The sequence below is a fragment of the Dipteris shenzhenensis genome, chromosome 9, assembly GCF_047967505.1.
Source record: "Dipteris shenzhenensis isolate YYH24624 ecotype China chromosome 9, Dip_SZ_1.0, whole genome shotgun sequence".
Classification (NCBI taxonomy): domain Eukaryota; kingdom Viridiplantae; phylum Streptophyta; class Polypodiopsida; order Gleicheniales; family Dipteridaceae; genus Dipteris; species Dipteris shenzhenensis.
In genome coordinates, this window is record NC_141604.1 from 40,106,462 (window position 1) to 40,121,801 (window position 15,340).

At 49.7% G+C, this 15,340-nt stretch overlaps 1 protein-coding gene across 1 annotated transcript in view; it reads right to left on the reverse strand.

The window, feature by feature from the left end:
- The window catches only part of LOC147898633 (uncharacterized), a 40,237-nt gene extending 25,889 nt beyond the window's left edge, over positions 1–14,348 (reverse strand). Inside the window, exons 1-3 of the mRNA XM_087379111.1 lie at positions 13,577–14,348; positions 13,202–13,406; positions 12,373–12,612 (exon numbers count right to left, since the gene is read on the reverse strand). Coding sequence (XP_087235237.1) covers positions 12,373–12,595 — 223 coding nt within the window. The 5' untranslated portion in view covers positions 12,596–12,612; positions 13,202–13,406; positions 13,577–14,348. The remainder of the gene's footprint in view (positions 1–12,372; positions 12,613–13,201; positions 13,407–13,576) is intronic.
- Positions 14,349–15,340: the final 992 nt, after the last annotated feature.

The following is a 15,340-nucleotide window of genomic DNA, read 5'->3' on the forward strand; positions in this document are numbered from 1 at the left end:
GGTTCAAAATCGTCCTATTGATCGTTTCCAGATTCCGCACTGTTTGGGAGATAAGGACCTCCGAACAGGGCTGATTTTCCAGTGTTGCTTTTAAAAAAAAGAGAACATGCAAATGCTCTATTTTAGAGCAAGGGGGCTATTTTGGGAAATAGCATGTTCGCGCTTCAAAAAGATAGTTTCTAAAGGCGAAAGGGATTCCGGAAGCACAGAATTTTCACTATAGCTCCTCATATGCGGGCTTCGAGGCAAATTTCTGAGATCCAGATTTCAACTCCTGAACTGAAGATCCAAATAGAGATTGAGATTCCTGAGATTGAGATTGTGATTGAGATTGAGATACTGGAGGTAGGGCTCGAGGGTGGTTGAGCGAAACTTTCTCCCTACGCAAAATATTTCCTTTGTAAAGGATTTCCTTTGAATAAAGATACCCTTTCCTTTGTGTGAAATCTCGAGTTCAGAGACTTGGCGCGTCTCATCAACAGACTTTCTACCGTTTTTCAGAGTTGTTCTGCATTTTGGAGCCGTACAAGTCAGTTGTGACCTATTGCAGGCCCATTTTGGAGCAAGTAGCACTCTTGTTGAGGCCCTGCTAGCTGTGGAACATCTGCTACAATCTGCTGCAGACATTGGATGCCTTTGGAGCTGTTTTGTTCAAGGAATAACTGCAAGCACTGCATTTTTTGGGCAATAAAACTGATATATGCAGGCTGCATTTGCCTAGCCAAGCATTGGCTTGTGGACAATGTCTTTGTGTGGTGCAGTATAGTTCACAGCACATGAATTGTTGGGTTGTTTGTTCATTCATCTTTAAATATGGCTTAGAATCAAAATCAAAATGCAGAAGATGTTTTTGGAGTTTTGGCCCAAGAGGATAAATTGGATGGCACCCATTATTCCCTATGGACTTTTATAGTAAAGAATCTTTTGATGCAGACAGTCTATGGGGTTTTGTTACAAGTGAAGGTCGACTCAAAAAGGGGGTAATCCCTATGATAGAAAACAGGCACAGGTGAGGCTAGTTGCACATGTTGCCCCCACTCATGATCAAGGGAGATGGGATGCCAGAGATGCCAAGGCTTTGTCACTCATTGCCTTGTTTGTTAAGACGTTTAAGACAGCTTGAGACAATGCCAAGATCCCCAAAGGGTCCTAGGCTTGCATGAGAATTTCTACTTCGTGGGAAACCATTTTCATGGAAGGGATCAACAAGCTGTACAAGAAATGCTCTGGGAGCAAGCAATTGTAGTTAAGCACCTAGTGTTGGTGCGCCATAGCTAAAACTAGAAAAAAACCCTATTAGGTTATCACATCATCATTTAATAATGGTTCATTAGATGCCTTTTTGAAGCAGCTTCCATAGCGATTGGGAGATACTCAAGTACATGGACAACAGATTTTGGATAGAGGCAAAAATGTGTGCAGCACACATTTCGAACACATGCCCCATCAAGGCCTTGAAAACAGTGACTCCTTTTGAGGCTTGCTATAACAGAAAACCCAAGGTGGACTACCTCAGGGTGTTTGGCTGTGTAGCCTATGCACATATTCCTAGTAGGTCAAGAAGCAAGCTGGATGATAAAGCATTTTTGTTCGCTTCTGTCACTACAATCCTTAGACAAGAAATATTTTTGTAAGTAGAGATGTGATTTTTGAGGAGTTTGATATACAGCTGCATACATGTACTCAAGATGTGTTTGAAGGGTCATTTCCACTGGCAGTTGAAGGCCCTTCAGAGAAGCTAGTACAAGATCATAATATTCAGCCTATCACACATGAGGATGTGCAGGAGGCTGTCAAAGAAGAGAAAGCTGCTTCACAGAAAGCTAGAGCAGTCCCTAGATGAGACTTTCAGCCCCTGCCTCCAGTATGACAAAGGCTGGTTCAAGAGGGATAGCTGGAGCAAACATTGCTGATGCAGCTTACATGCTTGCAAGGCCCTAGACTCCAAACCCCTCACGGATTCAAGAAAGGGATTCTTGCCATGAGGGCTCGGAATCAAAGTAGTTAGCCATGGTGGCCATGTGCATACCTCATATGATTATACCCGCATGTGCAGGTTTCGAGAAGATATCGTTTACATTTACAAGAAGCCATTAGTTGTATTTTTTTTTTTTGCCGAAAAAACAGTGCTGATTATATTACTTCGAAAAACAAGAATACATGGGGTCAGTTTTGCAGCTGACAGGGCTGCGTTCACAAATCAGACGCAGCCCTAAGAGGAACAAAAGGCTGGTGTGAATAAACAGCTAGAGAGGCGGTGAGTAGCGCCACTGAAGGCCCTGAGATGTATGCTCGAAGAAGAGGCCTTGCGTATCCCAATCTCGGAGGAAACGTCTCCGCTTCTCCCGGCCAGCCCGGGAATCCCCCTATATCTGGTCCCACTGGCCTCTGAGCGTGTGGATAATCTCGCTCCAGATGTCGGCCATGACCTGGGCAGTCGAAAGAGAGGTACCTCCGAGGATCTGCGCGCAGCGCGAGGTCCAAATGTGCCATCCGACGATGCTGCTAATAATCTCCCAGACTGGCTCCCTCACCTGAGGTCCTGTGTCCACCTCTGCCAAGTGCTGCGGGATGCCCTCCAACAGCCCCCAAGTCCCCTGTGTGATGAGGAACATAGGGTCCTCCGGGCCTGCCTCAAACAACTGGTGATAGCCAGGTGTGGTGCTGCACCAGCAGAACGCACCCCAAGTGATCAAACCTAACTCCGGTGCTGCACGAGTAAGGATCCCGAAGGCCCACCTCCACACGTCCTGGGCGCGAGTGCAGCTCCATAGGCAGTGCTTTGGTGACTCCTCGTCCTCATGACAAATCTGACAGAGTCCTTCCTGACCAATCTGCCGCAACCAGCTCCCCACTGGAAGTCCTTTGTGGGCGAGTAGCCAAAGGAAGTAGGAAATCTTCCGCGGCCACCAGCTCTCCCACAAGGACTTCCAGAAGGCCTGCAGAAATAGCCTAGAAATGCCCTGAGCATACCAACTGGGCCACTGGGTGGGCGGTCTGCTATGCATCCTCCCGAGAATGCTCCTGCCCAGTTTCGTACTGTAAGCGAAGAAAGGGATCGGCCCCTGGTCTGCCACAACCTCTGGCCATTTCCACTCTCCCGGGTCCCAGTCAAGCTCTGAAAGGGCCCGCCCCTCCCAAAGCCAGAGATGCCACAACTACAGCTAATCCTGCTCTACTCTAGGATCGATCCGCCAAACCTTCCCCACGAGGCCTACGACACGAACCCTCTGCCACGAGAGAAGGGGGTCGACGAGCGCACCCTCTCTCCTGAGTCGGCCGTCCCCCAAAACGGCGAAGGAGACAGAGGTGTCGTCCAGCCGGCCTGCAACAACCAGTGGGATGCCATGAGGGGTGAACTGTCCGGCAACCATCCGGCAGGAATCGCTCCATCTATCTCTGTACGCCTCGCCTGAGCTCCACGGATGCCCCCGGCTGCGACTGCTAGTGCAGCAGTCTCCAAGTGTTTGTAAGTGTCCCTCCAAATTCAAAGGGACCGGGCGGGCCCCCGCATCCAGCCATCCCACGAGATATGCGACCTCTCCCCCAGCTGAAGGCCCGAGGCATCTCTGACCTGACTGTTCCAGATGAGCGGCTGGCGGTCGATCTCCTCTTGACTGCTAGGAGGCGATTGGATGAGATTGAGACGAAGTCGCCTCCAAACCGTAAGCAGGCTACGAATGAGCGGGGAACAGGGGCGGGTAAGTAGAGCAGAGGTGAAGATCCACCTGAGGGACGGTAGCCACTCTCCTCCTCGGCGCGGGGTGCAAGAACTGATCCCCTGCTGAAAGAACAACTTCCACGTTTGCTCCCCCGGGGTCAAACCGCGGATAACTAACTTGCCCAGCAGGGCCTGACTCTGGAGCTCTGGATCAATGACCCCCAAGCCACCCTCAGCCTGCAGAAGAATGACTATCTGCCAGGCTACCCTGGCTCTGGTATCTCTGAGACCATCCCCTCCGGACCACAGGAAATTCCGAACCATCCTCCTGAACTGTGCCACGCAAGATCTCGAGAAGCACCAACAAGAGGCCACATACCAGGCCGTGGCCAGGAAAACCTGATTGACCACAAGAGCACGACCTGCAAGAGAGAGCTTAGCAATGCTCCAAAAAGCCAGCTTCCGTCGTATGGAATCTAGCACTGGGAGAAACTGTTGAGCTGGCGTGATGTCCAGGCCAACCTGAAAACCGAGATATCTAGTAGTTTGCCCCCGCGAGATCCATCTGAAACCCAAAAACCTCCCCCATTGTGAGCAGGCCCCAGGGTCTGTGAGAAAACCACGGCTCTTTCCGTTGAGACAGCTTATGCAGGTACTCTTCTTGATGAAGAAGAACCTGACTCTTTTGAAGAAGCCAACTGATTTGTTCTAGTTGATTTTCGCACCGGCTGCCAAACATAAGACCTCTAAGGCCAGCCTCACCCTCTCCAACGTCATCTCATCATCCTGAACATACAGCGCCGTGTCATCTGCATATTCCGAGTCTAGAAGCTCAGTGTCCTCCCTGATGGGAAGGCGAACACCCCGAATCCCTGTCGACCTTGCACGAAGATAGTGCGTCATCGCCTCGGCGAAGAAGAGAAACAGGTAAGGAGCAAGTGGGCAGCCCTGACGCACTGATCTCTCCAAACGAAATCGCTCTCCCATCCTGCCGCCGATGATGACCCTGCTGGAAGCTGTCCTGTATGACGCTGAGATACCCTGAATCCAACCCACTGGGAATTCAAATCTCTCCAAAGTACCCTCCAGGAAGGACCAGTCCACTCGAACGTAAGCCTTCTCAAAGTCGAGAAGTAGGATGGCTAAGTTAAACCCGCTGTGCTGAGCCCACTCCGTTGCCTCTGAGAAGGTGAAGACATTATCCAGGATACTGCGATCCTGGACAAAGCCTGTCTGAGTGTCATGAATGAGATCAGGAAGTAGTGGCCGAACTCTAGCGCTGATCATTTTGGCAAGGATTTTATAGGCAGTGGTGAGGAGAGTGATCGAGCACCACTGACGGATCTCCTGCCGATCTCCCCCCTTCGGGATGAGGCAGATCAGTCTCGAAGAGAGGCTATGCCCGCTGTTGAAAATCTTCTGGAGGGCTGCAAGGAGGGGCTGATGGATCTGATCCCAGAATGAAGTGAAGAAAGCTCTAGATAGCCCATCCTCACCAGGGCATTTCTGCCCATCAATGGCCATCAAGGCCTCTTGCATCTCGACGGTGGTAAACGGTGCCATCAGCGTCGTCTGCATGTGGGCCCAACAAGGGCCGGAATGTGCCTCCACACCTCCTCGCGAGAACGTCTGGTGCGGGGGGCAAGCTGCTCCTGCTGGAAAAGAGTCATGTAGAAGTCGGTGGCCAACCCCATGACCTCCTCCTGGTCGTTAATGATGTGGCCCTCCGCTGTCCTAAGACTCCGGATCTGGTCACCTGCCGCCCTCTGGCCATGCGTCCTGAAGAACTCTCTACCCATCCGGTCGCCCTTCCTAGCCCAGTAGGAGAGGGAGGCGTGATAAGAAAACTCCGAGCGACGCTGTAGAGTCACCTCAAGAAGGGCTCTGGCTCGGAGGACCTGGATCCGAAGCTCCTCCGAACCCGGAGCTACCTGCTGGAGCCGCTGAATGGAGGCGAGGTCCCTACGAAGAGCTCTCTCTCTGCTCCACCACTCCTGACGAACCTGAAGGGCTGCTAGTTGGCAAATCTAGCTAGACTCCTGCAGAGCCTGCGCCACCGACTATGCCAGATCCACGCACTCGCCCCAATCTCTGTCCCAAAGGCTACCGATACTACTGCGCACCTCCTCCCTAGAGAAGATGGAATCAGGAATACTGCACGAACGGGGGGGGAGGGACTGAGCTGCCGAGTCTGATGTCAAGAGCATTGGCGCGTGGTCGGAGAGCGTCGTCCCTGGCACTACACCCACCTGACCACCTCTGCTGATGGCCCAATCACTGACATAAAATCTGTCCAATCTCTCCAGGAGTCTGCCCCCTTCCTTGCGGAAACCCCACGAGAAGTCCAAGCTCCCTTGCCATCGGTGGAAGGACGGGTCTCTCCAGCTGTCCCTCCCTCCTGTCGCAAAGAGAAATGAGTCCCAAGCAGACTACTCTGCCTGAGCTATACCTGTAAACTCTGGTCCTCTGCCCTGCTGGTCCTCCAAGGTCTCAAGATTGTTGAAGTCACCTCCAACAATCCACGAATCCATGTCTGGGAGAAGATCTGTAAGTGTCCTCCAGAAGGTGGCTCTGCGTCGGGGGTCTGTGGGTGCATAAATGTTGAGGACTCCTATTTTGGAGCCCTCCAACTCTAGGCCAACCCACAGCGCACGGCCTGGGATCAACGTACCATGGTCAAAAACTCCCTGGGCAATCGACTCGCAAACGGACGTGCAGACACTGCCACTCCTCCCCTGTTCACCGATCGAGGGCTCCCAATAAGTGTGAGAGCGCCCAGGGAGGATCTTCCCGCAACTACGGGTATGAGCCACTGAAAGCTTATGCTCCTGAAGCAGGAGCATATCCAAGCGACCAATCACTACTGGTTGAAGTTCCTGTCTCAAGATAAGCTTCCTAGGACCACGGGTGCCAGAAGAATGAAACCCGTTCACATTCCACGAAACAAAGTGTAAGCTCATGGTGAGGACTGGTAGGTTGCGAACAACTGTCTGCTCGCGGCTGAGGTCGATGAAGAGGCTGGTAGTTCGGAATGAAGGCGCAGAGGCTTCTATGAGGGTTTTGAGAGGGAGGCAGGGTCATCCTGCCCGTTCTTCAAAACTTTTAGCAAAGGCGTGAGGCCTTTGGTGCCATGGACAAACGCTTTCTTGAGCCAGCTCGAGATCTCTGAGGTTGTCATCCCATAGAAGGCGCGAAGTTTCTGTGCTGTCCAGACTCTGACATCCTGGGGGAGGGGCCAAGGCAGAGGGGGCCTAAGGATCACAATCAATCTGAAACGCTTGGCAGCGCATCGCCACCGCAGGCGCACGTCACCCTCGGACCACTGGGACTCGAGGAGCTGTCCACCCGTCGGGCCTATCCAGGAGCAAATCTGAGCGTGTGTCTGCTCTTTGAGAGCCTCCCAGACCGAGTCGTCCATCCAATTCTCGGTGCCGTTGCTGAGAAAAGTGAAGGCAAAGCTGGGTCCATCCCTCGGGGCCAAGGCTGTGATCTTCCCATCCGCCCCTTTGCGGAGCAGGAAGATACTGATGTCGAGGCAAGCTGGGAAGGTCCCGAGGTCGGCCACATCCAAGTAATCCCAGGGACAGGACCTGTAGAAGTCGCGAGGGAGCTCTCTCTTCTGAGAGCTGAGGCCCGCCAGAATCTGCAACTGAGGGGGCCGGGCTAGCAGACAAGGAAGGTTGCTCCTGGGGTGGTGCAGTCTCGGGGTGCCCTGCCTGGGGTGAGGAAGGGGGAGGAGGCTGCGGGGTAGGAGACACTGACTCCACTGAAGCGACTAGTAGGGGGGCTGTAGGTGGGAGAGTAGGGGCTGCACGCGGCTGAGATACCACCGGTGAAGTAGACACTGCGGGAGAGCTGAGAGGGGCGGGGGGGGATGGGGCTGGGGCTGGGGCTGAAGAGGAAGAGGCGGGGGTTGAGGCTGAGGGACGAAAAAAGGGGACTGCGGCTGGGGTAGGGGCTGGGGCTGGGTGGGGGGGAGCTGGGGACCGGGAGAGAGGGGGACCTGAAGCTGCGGGGGGTGGGTAACAGACGAAGAAGAAGCTCTCCCTAGACCTTGGGGCGGCTGCCTGTCAGGTCTCTGAGGCACTGCTGCAGGCGGGGTAACCTCTGCCTCCTTGCCTTTGTCAGAAGTCTTCTTATTCTTTCCTCTTTTCCTTCTGACCTCGGTCCAGCCACCAACCACCTCTGGACCGGACTCCGGCTGCCTCTGCTCTGCCTGGCGTGGCTGCCTGGAGGGAGGGGGAGGGGGCTGCGGGGGGGGTGGGGGGGGCCGAGAGCAACTGGAGAAGCACGGGCAAGCAGCAGCCAGGTGCCCAAAGCCATGACAACGCAGGCACTGGCCTGGCTATCCTATGACCACCATGCTCTGAGTAATGCTGCCAGCATCTGTCACAACCTCCATCTCTGCAGGGAGGGACGCAGGATCTGCCACAGCCACACGGACTCTGGGAGCTCCTGTCGCAGCAACCGCGTCGACAAAAGTGTCATGCATCACCCCGCCAAAGTGGGAACCCAGGTCCCTGACTATCGGCCGCAACTCAACAGCAAGGCCAGGAAATACTAGCATCACTGAGTGGCGAGGTATGCGGAAACGAGCATCAAAGCCCGCTGCGCTGAATCCTCGGTACCAAGGGACTATCATGATGATCTTTCCATCCACAGATGTGGGGGAACCAGCAATCAGGTTGCTTGCAGCTTTCGCAGTGGAGAGTTTAAGCCAGAAGATGCCCCTTCCCATAAGGGCCACCTCCTCGATGTGGCTATCTTCTAGCATGAGGGTAGATTGTAGCCAATCCCTGATGGCTGGCCTGGAGGGAGAGTGTCCAATGACTCTGCCATAAACTGAAGTGTGGGCAAAGTCATTGGCAGCCTGTTTTACCAGGGAAAACTGTTGCTCTGTCAGAATCATGCAGTAGGCCTCTGGAGAGGGGGGGTCCGCGGCTGGGCCTCCGGTTCCGGGCAGGGAGCCGCCATACCGCCAAGACAGACTGCGAGAACTCCAATAAGGAAGAGGCTGCCACCAAAAAGGAGAGCTAGACGAGGGGTGGATGAGGGAACGAGGCGCACAAGGAAAGACACGCGAGGGGCGGGGGTTGGCTAGGCGAGGCGACGGGCAGTGGCGAGGCGAGGCGAGGCGGAAGAGGCTATGGCGAGGCGGGGCGGAAGAGGCTATGGCGAGGCGAGGGGAGGGGCGGAGTAGAGGCGATGGCGAGGCGAGGCGACGGGGGCGGAGGCGATGGCAACGGCGAGGCGAGGCGACGGGTGAGGCGAGGCGGAGGTGATGGCAATGGCAATGGCGATGGCGATGGCGATGGCGATGGCGATGGCGATGGCGATGGCGATGGCGATGGCGATGGCGATGGCGATGGCGATGGCGATGGCGATGGCGATGGCGATGGCGATGGCGATGGCGATGGCGATGGCGATGGCGATGGCGATGGCGATGGCGATGGCGATGGCGATGGCGATGGCGATGGCGATGGCGATGGCGATGGCGATGGCGATGGCGGAGGTGATGGCGATGGCGACGGGCGGAGGAGGGAGATAGGGAGGTAGAAGCGATGGCGAGGGGAGGAGGGCTCGCAGGAGCACTGGAACTACTAAGCCATTAGTTGTATAGCCCAACACACTAATTGTTTGCACCTGCTCCTAAGTTACCATCGCTGCAACCCAGAGAAGCAGCCTGCAAGGCAGCCAGGGTTTTGTTCCTATCCTCACCCCACTGATAGCTTATGTTTTTTTTCATTCTCAAAGGATTTAGTAGAAGGTAGTTTTCCTTTGGGAATTCACAAGGCGCATGGCATGTCCATTACCAGAAAACACAATACACAGTGCAGTTTCAACCTCATGACAGTCAGGTTGAAAACCGCAAACTCCACCAGGCATAGCAGGGAGTACCTACTATGACATCCCCACCAGTGTCATCAGTGCCCAACAGTCTGTGTAGACCATAGTAAAAACATGTGCTCTCTCTCTCTCACCCATACACACCCACACATACTTGAGCATCCATTTATACAATTTGACTAAGTTCCTGTCAGCACTCCGGAGGTTAAGGGTAGACTCAACCGTGATAAAGGCTAGCACTAAGGGCACATTCTCTTCATTAAAACTACAACTCCTTGTGAATTTCCTTTTAGTCTCTCCCAAACGAGCATTTCTGAGCAAAAATTGCTTGGACAACGCACCAGTTATGATAGAAAGAATATATCGCAATATCAGCAAGCTGCAACATGGACAAAAACTTCACAAGTTGAATTTGCATGTCCAAACTCATCCTCTGGAAACACAACACGTAGTACAGTTTCAAGCTCCTGACAGTCACTCACAAGGATGAAAACCATAAACTCCATCACGAATAGCAGGGACTAGCTACTATGGCATCCCCACCAACATCACCAGGGCCCAACGGTGGGTGTAGACTATAGTAAAAACATATGCTCTCACATTTACATATCCACACACCCACACACACTTGAGCATCCATTTATACAAAGGTCTTCTACTGAGTTTCTGTCAGCACTCCGGATGAGAACAAGAGGTAGGAGCTGCAATTATAGACCAGCTGATAGACCAAGAGAACACTGTCATGTCCCTGACAAGATGGGCTGGCCAAGACTAACCTTTGGCAAAATAAAATCTAGAGGGTTTAGGGATGGAAATCCAGACGTAGAATCAGATCGACACATGGTGGGTGTTAGGTTACCTAGCTGAGTGCCTAAGACCTAGTTGGAACAAGGTATCCTGTAACTAGTCAGTTTGGTAGGGCAATGAGCATCTGCCAAATATGGACTATAAGAGTAGGTCAATGGCATTGGATCACAATCTCTAGAGTCTCAAGGCGTGAGCTGCGTAAAAGCCTGAGGACATCCAGTCTAGTCAAGGTATCCCCTTTGGATGACCTAGCATGGGATGGGAAACTGGGGATTAATCCTCATTGGCACACAGTCACAGAAGCACGGGTTGGGCGTCAAATAGATGTCCTATGGTATGGTGTTGTGTCCTGTTTACCACTTAAGTGTCTTGCACTACTCTTGTAGGGTCACAAGAGGCACAAAACAGTGCCAGACAACCTTGTCCATCAGTGTAAAAAGATTTTCACAGCTCAGGTGTGAGCTCAGCGACTACAGGTTCATTAGCCTTTGTACTCAGAATAGAACAGCTTCAAAGCATACAAATTATGCTTTGAAGTTGTAAACCTTCCACAGGTTCTTTGTTCTCACATGGAATGACATTTTTGGCACCGTCCTCACGTGTAAGTTAGTTTGATGCATCTCCATGTTCTTCATGTTCAAGTCTTTTCATACACTCTTGTCACCTGTAAGCAATTACCTAACATTTTCATGAGCTGCTAGTGTCCATCGACAAGGCTTTTTTGGGAAGTCCTTGCTACAATGTTGCTGCATGAACGACCAAAGAGACGGATACAGAGGTACAGAACATGGCATTATAATCTCACAGAAAACTGGATATCTTGTTGAAGCAAAATGACGACCTCCAAGATATAATTATATATGTACCCTCGTAAGACTAGAATATACACAATCTTACAAGGGTATGAAACACATAAGCATGCCCAACCAAACCTCAGTAAGGAGGCCACATACACTCCACACACAAAACGACAAAAGATTGGAAAAGAAAGATTTGAAAAATAGAGAGAGGAACTTAAGAAGAAGACCCAAATAAAACTAAGTAGCACTCAGAAACTGCTCAGTAAGCAAGCTACAGTATTTTTCAGCAGACTTATATCTTTCAAACAGTCACTGCAGGGGTACAACTTACTTCCAACTTAGCTGAGGTAGATAGTAGTAAATCAATCCCTCTAGGAAATATGTACTTAACATGCATAATCTATTATTAGATTGCACTTTGTGCAAGTTGGCCAATGTAATGTGCCTACATGCTGTGCTAGCGTCTTTAGCTAGCAAAGTGCATTCCTTTTGAAGAGATCAGATCCCTAGCCACATGATAATAACTTCCTCCAAAATTAAGGACATACCCCAGAGTGTACCAAACTTGGCCAGCAACATTTAGAATTCATTACTATAATATAGGATATTTATTCTAGCTCAGCTATAGCCAGTCTGAGAATAAGATTGTATCGTGTTAGGTTAAGGTCTTCACATTCCTCTTTCTTCATCCTGGAATACGATGTGGATGCGAGTTTCCGGAAACTGGACTAGCTTGCTCCCTCCCCCATGCCTCTGCACATAAAGCAACTGACAGTGGAACTGGTCATTGGAGCTGGCTGCCTTGCAACCTAACTATTCCCTTGCTAGGATTTGCAAAATCTGGGTGATGAAGACAAAAAATTCAATCGTGAACAGAATGCAGGAAGCCATGAAGAGGACATGCTGCTTTTCCAGTTCCAGCCAGTTGATGATACTGTCCCAAAAGGAAAAGGGTAAGAGGGACCTGAGCCTCACAAATGTATTCAAGTATTGTGATAATCTCCATCTTTCCTTTTAAACTCTTGCATTCCATGATTTATGTACCGTTTGTTATTCTCTAGTACGGGCTCAGCTCCCTCCCCCGCCCCCCCCAAAAAAAAACAACACAAAACAAAAAAACGCTAGTAAATCTCTGTTGAACTCAATAGAATACAGATTGCAACACATCCAATACTTTTAACTATTAAATCTCTTACAACTTTCTTTTAAATATTCTGGGGAAAAAAAGACAATCTCTGGCCAGTAGGAGAAAGAGACCACTTGGAACATGATTTATGGTGATGCCGGTGCTAGAAAGAGCTTCAAGTGTTTTCTGTTCCAAATACTTGGTATCGCCAAACACATCAATGGTGATAGGGCCTTTGAAGTTAGCGTGATGCAATATGGAGCTCACATTCTGAGCTACACGGTGAGGGTCCACGTTCCTTGGCACAGGACAATTCTCGATGTCCCACCAAACTGAGATTTTCGAAGTGCACATATCGTGGTCTCCCAGACCTGCCAAAACAAAAATGTGCATGCTTAACTATTTGCATTGCTAGGGCACAGTATAGTTGATTTCAAGAAACAAATACATGTTAATCACGCTTTCAAATGTAAGATACGAGCTACTTCGAAAGCCACATCCTAAGTAATCAAGGTCTTGAAAGTACAAATGTATACTGGACATCTGATAACAAGAGTGTGAAAACTGCTTCTTAACGTATGCTTAAAACAAAAACTTTGCACACGTGATCTAAATTGCTAGGTCATGTTACGTAGGATCCACTCCATACCAAGTCAAATTATTGAGACCAAACAAGAAATCGTCATTAGATATGTAAAGAATCATTATTAATCCCACAATCACGTTTAAAACAGTTGTAAGCTTCTCAAAACGTCAATTAATTACTGTGTCCTGCTAATAAATAGCATAGCCTTTGGAGAGTCGTATGCGCGTGACTGCACAACAACGACCTGTAAATAATACTTTATAAGCTGCAGATAAAATAACCCTGCGGTAACCATCGGTCTCTAAGCCTCCTTTCAAGTTTCAAATAGTGTTTAGCATGGAGTAGACTTGACAAACATTTTTCAAATGCATTACCTCAAATTTAACTCGCTCAGCGAGATAATTGGCTATGTCAAAGAAATCTTGAATAGTTTAAAGAGACTTCGTCTGATATGGCGTCTATGGGATACTTCTACTCGTGCATGACCCAAAGTCGATTGTTGTTGCATAACAAATACATCACGGTCCGGTAGATTGCTCGATCATGCAAGAGACTTCCAAACAATTGTGCACCGATCTCCTGCAAAGCGAAATAAAACTGAGTAGCCAGCCAATCACTGATTTCGCATTGCGGCTCACACATGATCTCGATCCAAAATACGATAGAAGACTACGGCAAAGACAGGGTAGGCACTCAATCACAATAGAAATAGTGTCGCAATTTATTGGAACACCCAGTTTCAACGACACCTGAAACCTCGCGACGTGGGTAGCCCTCTATCTTCCCAAGATTGTCTCTGGATGGTCCCAAACACAGATAGTGATGCGCTCCTCCACCGAGAATCAGCGAATAGCCTCATTAGTAATGGAAAAGAACTCAATGCGGCTGTCTGTGTCGGTGGACGAGTTCCCGAATAGTGCAAACTGAGCAAAATCCCCGCCATAGCCGAGCATCAGATTGATGTTATCGATAAGCACAATTGCTTATAAATCCAGCTCGTCGTTGAGTTCCCCCTGATTGTTTATTCAAGCACATACGAAACCTAGTTCTTCATCTATGGCTGTCGATTTCCAAACGCAGCTCTTCATACGGCCATCATCCTCCCCAAATCAGCTGAATTGTGAATCAGTTCGATCACTCCTCCCTCAACTGTCTTGCATGGCTTTCCTATCTATGCATAGCCTTTCCTACTTCCAAAACCGCGCTCTTCATCCTTGAATCCCCCTGCTCTTTCCAAACCCGCCCCGACTATCTGCCATCAAGCCCAACTTTCCTCTTCCTCAAAACATCACCGGACCCCGATTTATTTCCAAACCCAGCCCGACTGTCGATTTTCAAGCCCAAGTTTCCTCTTCCTCACAATATCATAGCTGTCCTGCAGCTCATCATCCCGGATTCCATCTCACCCTCGCTTCGAATGCAGCTGCTCGTTGGGTATGCAATCTTCCTTCCAACCTTCGTCAATCCGCCTTCCTCTCCAAGTTTTGCAAGAAAGATTCCCACTTTTCTAAAAGAAAGAAAGAGAATGGATAAACAGTAGCTGCTCTTTTTTTGGGTGCCCTTGAAGATCTATTTATGAACGTCACTAGCATGTCAAGCACATGATTGCTTTTTAAAAAATAACTAATTATTTTGATGTTTCACAGCTAGCAAACTTGGCATGTCTATGTATGGAAGGGTTCATTCCTACATGGAGAAAAAGTGGAGGTCAACTTCCTACTCCTACTTGGACCAATAGATTAGATGGGCCCAGACGGGCCCAGACGTGGAAGAAAAGAAATAGCGTCCGGCTGCAGTACGTCGCCCATCTCCTTGGCCAAATAAACTAAAATGCTTGGCCAACTGCTAACTATATGGGCCAACTGCTAACTATATGGGCTATCGTAAGTAGCTAATAATAGGTCGGTTGATCTCACAGCTTCGAAAGTGCCACATGGCTTCATAGGATTTTAGAGTTTCATAAAACGCTCTAGTGCTAGCCAAGTAAAGAAAAGGGCGGCGGGAAATGCACTCGTTCGTCTCCCATTCTTTTAGTATAATAATGTGGTAGCCTTTAATTATATCATGACCAACAGGTGCTTTGAACCACCTCTCTCGGCAGCCATCCTCCTCTCCATTTTCTTCCTCCATGTCCCAGCACATAGTGTGAACCCAACCTATGTCTCCATAACATTTATGTATATGTTTGTAGGGGTTTCTATATGTATTTATGTATGTACGTTGAGCTCCCTCTTCACAAGAAGCTTCTCTTTAATATAAAGCATAAAAAATTCCACCCCTAAAGAAAAAAAGTATGTATGTATTTGAGCAATTTTTAAACGTGAACGTTGCCGAGGATTCAACCACTATAATGATGTTCCATATATGTTGTATGAGAGAAAAAATTAGAGCAATGTTCCATAGATGCAGTATGAGATGAAAAATGCCAAGACCTTAGTGGGATTAGTTTGATGGATTATGTGTTATTAGATAATCTTGAAAGTTTAAATAGGTGTGTAGACAATCAAGGAGCA